The sequence below is a fragment of the Limulus polyphemus genome, unplaced genomic scaffold (assembly GCF_000517525.1).
Source record: "Limulus polyphemus unplaced genomic scaffold, Limulus_polyphemus-2.1.2 Scaffold360, whole genome shotgun sequence".
Taxonomy (NCBI): Eukaryota; Metazoa; Arthropoda; class Merostomata; order Xiphosura; family Limulidae; genus Limulus; species Limulus polyphemus.
Window position 1 is genome coordinate 580,047 of NW_013665970.1, and position 9,971 is coordinate 590,017.

General features: G+C 32.7%; 1 protein-coding gene across 1 annotated transcript; it reads right to left on the reverse strand.

Annotated features, from left to right (window-relative positions):
- Positions 1–636: 636 nt before the first annotated feature.
- Positions 637–5,574, reverse strand: LOC106457677 (nuclear export mediator factor NEMF-like). Its single transcript, XM_013917116.2, has one exon. The coding sequence runs from the start codon at positions 5,199–5,201 to the stop codon at positions 2,124–2,126; it is 3,078 nt and encodes a 1,025-aa protein (XP_013772570.1). The 5' UTR covers positions 5,202–5,574; the 3' UTR covers positions 637–2,123.
- Between the last annotated feature and the right edge of the window lie 4,397 nt (positions 5,575–9,971).

The window sequence follows — 9,971 nt, forward strand, 5'->3', positions numbered from 1 at the left end:
TTGCTATTTTTTAAGTATGCATTTCACAGAATACAACTTAATTTTTCCCTATTTTCAATTGCTCAAAAGTGATCAAATAATACTTGGTAATTTATTCATAGAGGCTAAAAACTGTAATGAGACATCACAATAGTGTGGCTTATAAATTTCCATAGTTAACTTCACAAATATTATCACTATTCACAGCATTTTAATGAAGACTTAAGTGTAATAACTAAATAAATCATATGACCTTTGAGAAATAAGTGATATTGTATTAATGACATATTATTTCAATTTCTTTCAAGTTGACTTAAATTTATCATGCAAGATTTCAATTTTATTACGTTTATAATTAATAGATTGTACATGAACTTGCACATGCATTAATTGATAAAAATTTATTGCTATTAAGTAGTCAATTCTAGATTGCTTAAAGTTAGCAAGAATAATACCCCTATAAAAAAAAGACAGATAAATGATTATTTACAAGTTAACTGCCAATATCACTGGCCATTTTTCTAAGATATTGGAAAAAAAGTATGTTTGTCCATTTAAATAAACTTAGCTTAAAACACAAGATTCTTAAACCACTACAATTTGAATTATGAAATAATTATTTAATCAAGCTAGCCATTATAAAAACTTATAGGTAAAATAGCAGAGTTTATTGATAACAGTAAAATTACAAATGGTGTTTTTTCTCAATCTCTCAAAAGTGTTCGAGATAATCTTTTGAAAGTTGGTACTGCACTGGCTTAGATCTTATTTGGTAACTGGTACATTTTAAATATAAAATACTAATTCAGATAAATCACAATATGTGGAGAACTACAAGGCTTTGTATTAGGTCTTATCCCAATTACTTTGTATATTAATGACATTTTCAATTGATCTAACGAGTCAAATTTATTATTTGTTGATGGCATAATTTTTTATTTTTTTTGCAGATAAAAATTATTAAATCTGTTGTAAAAGTAAAGAATTAGAAAATGTAGGTGAATAGTTGGGTTTTTACAAACTGTATTTCAAACATTAAATACATTATCATTAGGACATGAGAAAAAGTTAAATAATTAAATATTTGTAAAATTGTATCATAAACCATTGGAATATATTTCTAGGAATTATTTCAAATAAGATGTCATGTACAAATTATTACAGGCCAAGTTACACTAGTAGTTAGAATCATTTAACTATTCACTTTCTGGGAAGTAAAATAACAAATTCACTCTAATCAGTTATTTTTCAGCTAGTGAATTTTATGTTTAACACAAAACTGTCTAATGTTCAGATATTTAAATGTATCATTAACAGTTTATTTTTGTAAGAAATAATAAAATATGTAATTATCTTAAATAGTCAAAAGTTATTTCCTCAGCAATGTTTTGTTACCAAATTATCTTCATAAAACTGTTTGAGGCCTTGCTTTCAAAGAGTAGAACTCCTTACCACTGGACATAATAAATATAACTTCATATTTCCAGCATTTATGACACTTTTAAAAAAAATTTTTTCATCATATTTGATAATTACTTTATGGATCAAAAATGATAAGTTATTTATTGTATTAAGTTATAACTGTAAATTATTCTATTAATAACTGATAATAACTATTTTATAATGGGAATGTTTTAACAGATATAAAAGTTACACACATTTTTGTATTAATGCAACTGCTGGGTGATTAGGAGCTGATGATATATTATATCTACCCCCTATCAGCCTACAACTAAACTAAACTATTAGAGCCTTCTTCTTACAGTAATTACAGTTCAAAATTAAATGCAGAGTGGCTGTAACAGTTCATCACAAGATTTACAGTACTATAGCTTCTGTATTATACACGCAGCTCAAAAATTTGGATGTAATTTTTGCTAATAAAGTAGCTAATTTTACAAACTTTTCTCATGAAAACACACACACAAGTCATTGTCATGATCAGTATTTGTTTTATACTCCAGATGGAATTTTGTTTTTGGTACAAACAGATTCCAACACACAACTGTTTTGTACATATAATGGATGAGTAAAAATAATTTCTTTTAGTAGTATGAACACCTTATTTTATAGAGTTTCAACTATAAGACGATCTTCAGTGCTTTGGTTATTATATCTTTATTTAAAATGTTTTACAATTTATTCTACTTGGATTTTGCAGAACTTGTGGCTACTAGTTTCACCTTTCCAGGCAAATTTCTTGAAATGTCTTGATCTTTCACACTTTTAAGCAAATCTCTATCTCGAGCTGTAATCTTATCTTGAAGGAAACTGTGCAGAGCAGTTTTTGCTGCCTTACCTCTCTTAGCCGTTCCTGGCAAGACCTTAACTTTAAACTTGTAGTTCTGCATGGCTGCATATGGAGCACACACTGGAAGAGCAAACAACAAGGTATCATCAAGAAGAGGAATACCAGTTAGCAAATTAATAAGCTGTGTAATTTCATTGTTTTCGGCCATTTCTTCAGCCCCATCTTCAACCTCCCCATCAACTTGGTGCTCACTATCAGTAATCTGCTGTTTTGGAAGTTCATTTTTTACGTGACTTGGTGTATCCTCTACATCTTCATTGGGCTGGTAAAAATGAACAGCTCCTTTTCCTTGTTTCTTCTGATTGGAAAGTTTTTTTTTCTCTTGTTTTTGTTTTTTCTCTTTTGAACTTTTCCCATTTTTATTACCTTTTTCTTTTCCTCCAGCAGAAGCTAGAATTTCCATTCTTAATTGTCGTTCCTCCTCATCTTGGTCTTTGTACTTGTCTTTGATTCTCTTCATCTTGGCTTTCTGCCCTCTCTTGGGCTGTATGGATGCTTTAATTTGGTCGTTAATGTCTTTGTGTGAGGTATCTTGTTTGATTGGAAGCTTTTGCCTTGACTTTTTAAGGGCAGTGTTTTCTATTTTTGAAGATTTAATTAACACTGGTTGATCATCTCCCAAAAATACAACCTTCTCATCTTCTAGACTCTCAACATTACAGGCTTCACTTTTATACTCATTATAGCTGCCCAGTTTAACTTGAGTGTCAGGAAATTTTAGACTTTCATCATCATCTGAAGTATTTTCATCATCTGTATTACTCTTTTTGACATCATCATTTCTAGCAAAATTTTGTTCACAACCTGTATTGACTGGAACACTTTTAATATTTTCACGTATCTCTCCTTCATGGTTTTCATTCTGATCTTCTTCAAGATCATCTTCCTTAACAGGTAGTTCTTTATCTTCTTCAATATCCAGGCTAGAAATCAGCTCTTCACCCACAGCATCATATCCATCATCCAGCTTTACCTTTCGCTCCTCTTTATGGTTTTCTACGCTATCTTCATCTAATTTAAACAAAAAACCAAACCCCATGATTAAGTGAGAAGGAGGTAAGAAGTTCTTTTTACCACGAATCATGAATGCCCCAGAAGTCAAATATTCCCCTGAAGGGGCTGTCTTAGACACTTGATGATGATAAACCCACCAAGCACTTGTCACAATCTTTGCTTCCCATGCAGCACTGTAACAAACAGCCATAGTTCCTGCTTCATTGAGAGTTTTTGGTGGAACGTCACCACCAGTGGGGTTCTTGATCACGATGCTACTTGCCCCATGAAGGTCAGCATGAACATAGATGTCCCCTTGTTTAAGGTATTTCTTCACAATTAGTTCATTTTGCTGAATATCTCTTCCTCCAATAACCAAATAATTCTCCGAGCTTATAAACCATAAAAATTTTTCAAACCAAAAAGTTTTTCTGGCTTTTGTTATTGTCGTTATAACTGCCACCTCTTTCAAAAGCTGTTTGGTTTTTTTCTCTGCTGATTTGAATGCCTTTTCTGATGACTCAAGTGTTTTTTGAGCTTTCTTTGCTGCATTTCTTTTTTTATCATAGTATTTCCTTGCATTTGAATATGCTGATAAATCAATGTTAATATCTACTAGTACAGAATTTTTGCTCCCAGTCTTTTCATTCTCATTACCTTCACTCTTCTGTGTATTATCATTTTGGACATCAAGTAGCATAGTAAAGTGATTTACTTCTAATTTCAAGGACTTGATTGCTTTAGCTACTGGATCCCCTTGTACTGCAGCTTCTTGAATGATGTTCCAAATTTCAGTCCAACTTATTTGGTTAGCAATTGCACTACGCACAACTAAAAGGGCTTTATCAACAAGAGGAAGATTTATCTCAATTGCCTGTGCTTTAAAAATATCTTCTTCTTGTACCTTTTGTAAAGAACTAACTCTCTGTTCATGGTCTTTTTTAATGTTCTGTAATTTTTTTAGAGCTCCTTTTTCTTGTTGAATAGCTTTTAAATCAATTTTTTGACCTTCTAAACTAGAAAAGAATTGATCAACAGCTTTGTCAAAGGAGCAATTTTCAACATAAGGGTTTTGTTGATGTTGTCGAAACAAGAAAGGGTGAAACTCTACATTTGTTGTAAATTCTTGTTCACCATTTTCAATGTTGAGTTTCTTTTCATTCTTTTGTATAATAAATCCTTTACATTGATTTTTACTTGCCTCATTCAAAATTTTCTCAGCTTCCTGCAAAGCTTCTTTAAGTCTAGACACATCTTTTAATGCATCAAATTCTTTACCTATTTTTGTATTTTGCTGAAAACCATGGCCAAGCAAAACATGCTCTATAACAGCTGGTCCATAAGGCACATGGGGTATAAGTACTTTTTTAAGATTATCTCCAACTCTGGCAGTACTGATGATTTCTGTTAACTTTCCTGTATCTAGTACAGGTTCAGACTGCTGAGCTAAATCTACTGGGTATTTTTCTCGCACAACAAACTTGACATCCTCACTTCCTTTAGCTCTTGGTCTTAATATATTAAGGATGATATATTCAGAATCTGTAAGCACTATATTTCCTCTATCATACAATTCTAATATAACATGGTATGCTGCATCATTAATCCCAAACTGCATATCAACAATTCTATCAACTCCAAGTTGTCTAATCATTTCTAACCGTCTGTTTCTCAAGTGTTTCCTTAGTTTCATAGAAAATCCGGATAGTGCAGGACTTTTGGGCCATTCATAATCTGTCGTGTGCAGTCTGATTCCTGATTCCAATAGCAAAACAGACTTTTTCTCTTCCGTACTAAGCTTTATAAGGTAAGTTTTATGGTCTACGTCATACACTTGTGCAACTCGCATGCCTAAAAGATTTTGTTTTAACTCGGTTATAATTGCAGTTAAATCCACAGTATTAAATCTTGTCTTCATGGTCTTGGCTTCTCTAAGGCTCAATACTTAAAATCCTAAATGTGTTAATAACACAGGTATCAAAATAACGATGAAAAAGTGCAAACAATTCAAAGCCTTACGTTTAAGCCAATTTTACTCTGCGATGAGCCTTATCTAGAGACAGCGTAACCCTAACGTAAATTTTAATTATGAAATTGTTTTAAAAAATTTAACAAACACAGTAACCGCTTTCACTAGATCATAGTAAATGGTAGACTTGGTGCATGTTATTTATACCACACTACATGATAACGTTCAAAATGGAACTGGAAGCAAAAGAGACACAACAACGTAGAAATGTTATTACGTAACACGATGTAATAAATATTAAAATCGCGATAATATAAAAACATCTTCACTTTCAGACTTGCTTCAAATTTCTTCATTAGCTTTAAAACTCAAAAGTTTGTTCACAATATTTTGACAAAAAACAAAATTAGCTATTGATTAATATATTATTTTTATACAATTAAAAGAGTTGAAATAATAGGTTTAATGATAACTAGGAAACGTACAATAAAACATTCAGCCTACGTATGTTTAATAACATTGTTACGTGAAAAATGATAAGAAAGGCTTAAATACTAGCTGTACTTCTGCAAGGTCCCCGAAAGTATTCTGTTTCAAGAGTGAATAAATCCAACATTAAGAGTACCAAATATTTTTATTTCTTGCTTTTGAAGTTCACATGTCATGTTGTGTTGTAGCCGACAAAGCGCATAATTCTTCTCGTGAGTCATTGTATGCGCACGATTGACTGACATACGATAGTACAAATTGCATTATCAAACGTCCTATATGTGACGCCATTTTAGTGTCTAATGATTGACTGATTGATAGACAACATACTATTGTATAGTTGTGTGAGTGGTTAAAACCCACGTACCTCCATTCTATTGTGTACGCGCCATATCATAGGTCAACTTACCATCCACGTACTATTGCATTGCAGCACAATCACACTGGTATCCAGCGAAAAGCAAGAACTATCCCACTCCCTCCCCATAATTTATATGTTGATGATGTTTCCATCTAGATATAGTTCTGGAAAGGGGGAAATAAAGGAATTGTTTTGTGTGAAAAGGTTATCACCTTCAACCATCAGTGCCCCCAGTGACACAGCGGTATGTTTGTGGACTTAAAACGCTAGAAACCGGGTTTCGATACCCGTGGTGGGCAGAGCACAGTCCATTGTGTAGCTATAAACAAACAAACAAATTCAATGATCAAATCAGCAAGTCCAGGAGAATTGACAGCAATTAATACATTCTGCTATTGTAGCTCTAGAAAACTAATGGAGCACAAGTCGGGTCTAATAAGTAACTTGGAAGAGTATGGCAGTCAGCTTGCATTAATTAAAAGGTTCGACGGTCAGCCCGGCTTTCTCAGGGCTGGGTAGAGCTTGATAGGCACCTGGGAATGTACAAAGATGAAAGATCAAGATCCTGATAGACAAAGGAGCAGCCACAGGACTGGTAGGTCTTACATTATATCAAGCTCTCCAAGTAAAACCACCAGTCTAGCCAATGGATACTGACTTCGTTCCAGTTAATGATGATAAACTAAAAGTAAATGGAGAGTTAACTTCCGAATATGTCTAGCTAGCATCACTTGCAGAATGAAAGTAGTTACTGCCGACCACAGTACTGACATGGGCATCCATGGGGTGAACGTACTAAGGAGCAATTCAATCAGTTTTATCTGTGCAACTAGTGAACAATCATTCATGAGAAAGTTATTTAGTGCTGACCAGATTGGGCCCAAAAGCAGTGAACCACATAAGTGTGTATGAGAGAGGAAGTTACAGAACCCACTTGTACTTAATACAATCATCATTATTAACGAATTTTCTGATAATGTGTTGTTTTTATACGTGAAAGATTTTTTTAATCATGAATAAGTATGTTTCTGTGCTTTCATTGTTTTTTATTTTATTTTCTGTAGTTCATTTTGTCAGTTGGTTTAAATTGCTTTTATAAAGTTAATATTTTTCTTGTATGTACATGCATAGCAATGATGTACATAAAGTTATGTATACCTGTGCATATCTATATAAATACAATAGTACTGCCTGTTGTATGCCCAAGTAACTACGCTGCAGTGTATGGATCTTCACCCAAATTTGTGTGGAGATTTATTAGATCCATGCTGGAGTACACACAGATTTTCAGTTTTGCATTTTGCGGTTTTTATAGACGTTTTTGCATGTTTTTTTTTTGTTTGTTTTTTCTTACCATTTCCTTACTTCCTGTAAATGTATCTTCACAAAATTTGGCATGGAGGTTCATTGTATCCAAACTTGCGGTTTCACACTTTGTGTTTTGCAGTTTTTAGTTTGTTTATTAATTAGCGTTTTTTAAAGTGGTATTCGATACTGTATGCAGTAAAATTGAAAAATGTCAAGAAATTTTCATAATTTGGCTCGGGACCTTCTTTTTAAAAGCTGTTTAACCTAGAATTTTGTGGAGAACACAGTGAGATGGTTTAAATCAACGTATTTTTGTCTCAAAAATATCAAATTACTCTATCTATTCAAAATTTTCAACCTAAAAGAAAGATTCCACCTATTTTTTTATAGTTTGTCATCAAATTAACCATTATAGTTCAATAGAACAACTGTATACCCACATCTCCCCAAAAAATACTTCTATTCAGTCGAAATTGACTTCAAAACTTTACTTCCTAAAAATTGTGTTTTAAAATGCCCAAAAAAGAAGAAAGAGGTCTTATTCAGCGCAAAGAAAAAAATCTAAAGAAATAGAGAAAAGAGACAAAATGAGACAGAAGAAGAAGGAGCATCTAGGTTGGAAAATAATAAAGAAAGAAATACTATTCAAAGATCACAAGAAAATGAAGAAGAAAGAGAATAAAGGCTAGAGACATTGAGTAATCAAAGAGCTCAAGAAAATGAACAAGAAAGACATACAAATTTAAGAACAGAAAGACAAATACAGAGAAATTCTAACATTTAGCAGCTTTTCATATGATCCAAATTATGATTATAAAAGTGATCGAGTTTTAGACATTGGAAGAATGACTGAAGTTTGTGCTGAATGTGAAAGTGGAAAAGAGAAACAAACGGAATGTGTTGCTCAGATGGTAAAGTCAAACTTTAATTGTTATGTGCACCACCACAGCTTATAAAAACTTTGTTAGAAGGTAATTATTAGAAAGTACAATAGCTGCTTTCAAATTACGTCATTTGTAGCTGCTAAGTAAATTAGAGAAAAAGGTTACATGACATCATTTAAAATTCAAGGTCAGATTTACTACCAAATTGGTTCATTACGGCCACTACCAAATGGGAATCCAAAATGTTTACAAATTTCCTTCAATGGAGGTAAGGAAGAATAAGCAAGGCACAGAGAAAACAATATATCTAGACTAAACCATGAAATAATTCTTAATCTTCAAGATTTGCTTCATCAATACAACTCTTACATGCAAAATTTCAAATCTGCTATGGAAAAATTAACATTTGAAGAACAAAGAATTGTTATTTATGCTGTTAAAGTGCCCCACAATGAGCATGAAAGAAGATTTAAAGCTCCTGTTGTTGATGAAGTTGTAATTTTGATGATGGAGAAGCTAGAACAAGGGATGTTATACTTGAGCATAGAAGCAATACTTTGCGATATGTTTGCGAGACAAACGGAGCATTTGGTTCGCTTTAATATCCATGTGGACAACTCAATATGAATTCCCCCTGTATAAAGGATAGAAATTACACCAAGAGGTGTCTTAAGGTACTTATAAAAGAAACTCATACCGACATAGATGGGTATCCGCTATACAGAAAGTCTCCTGCTGATGGTGGTCATACTGCCACTATAAAAATATAACTGTAGACAATAGATGGGTTGTTCCTTACGTTCCTCTCCTGTCAAAAATCTTCAACTCTCATATTAATGTTGAAATATGTCGTTCAATAAAAACTATCAAATATGTTTGTAAATGCGTCAACAAAGGTTCAGTGAAGTGGAATGTTATCAAATGGGCAGATATATTAGCTCACAATTCCCCATTCATGTTTGTTTTGCTATGCCTATCAACAAATCACAAGGACAAAGTTCAAAAGTTGCTGGACTATATCTAAAGCAACCCTGTTTTTCTTGTGGATAATTCTATGTGGGATGCTTAAGAGTTGGTTCTCCGAATAATTTATTCATCTTGGCTGAGGGAGGAAAACTACAAGTATTGTTTACACTGAAACACGACAATAGACATTCTCTTAGTAACTGAAGTGCTTGAACCTTGCGTTTCGTTTTCAGTTGAACTGGTATTTTGGTCATTTGTGTTTTCTAATCAAACAGAATTTGTTGAAGTTAAACTGATATTTAGTATTAAAATTGAAGTGCCTAATTCTTGCAATTCATATTTTGGTCATTGTATTTTGTAATAAAAAGAAAAATTAAATACTTTAACACTTAGGTAATCAACCTTTCATAATTTATCAAAAAATGGTGATACAGCAGAAAATGACACATTTTCTACTGTGTTAACATTTGGGAAGAGATACGGAAAACTATTTTAACCAGGACACTTTAAAACAGCTTCAATTGGATTGAAGTTGTTTTAATGACAGTTTTAAGCCTAAGCCTAAGGAGGAGTTTTCTAAATATCTTATATCATGGTAATCATTGATCTGGTTACATATAAGAGAAACAAATTTTCATCTCCTAAGATAACCTTTCATTAATCATGAATTTACGTAATTTCCGTCCATGGAACAGGTACTCTAGCTAGTGT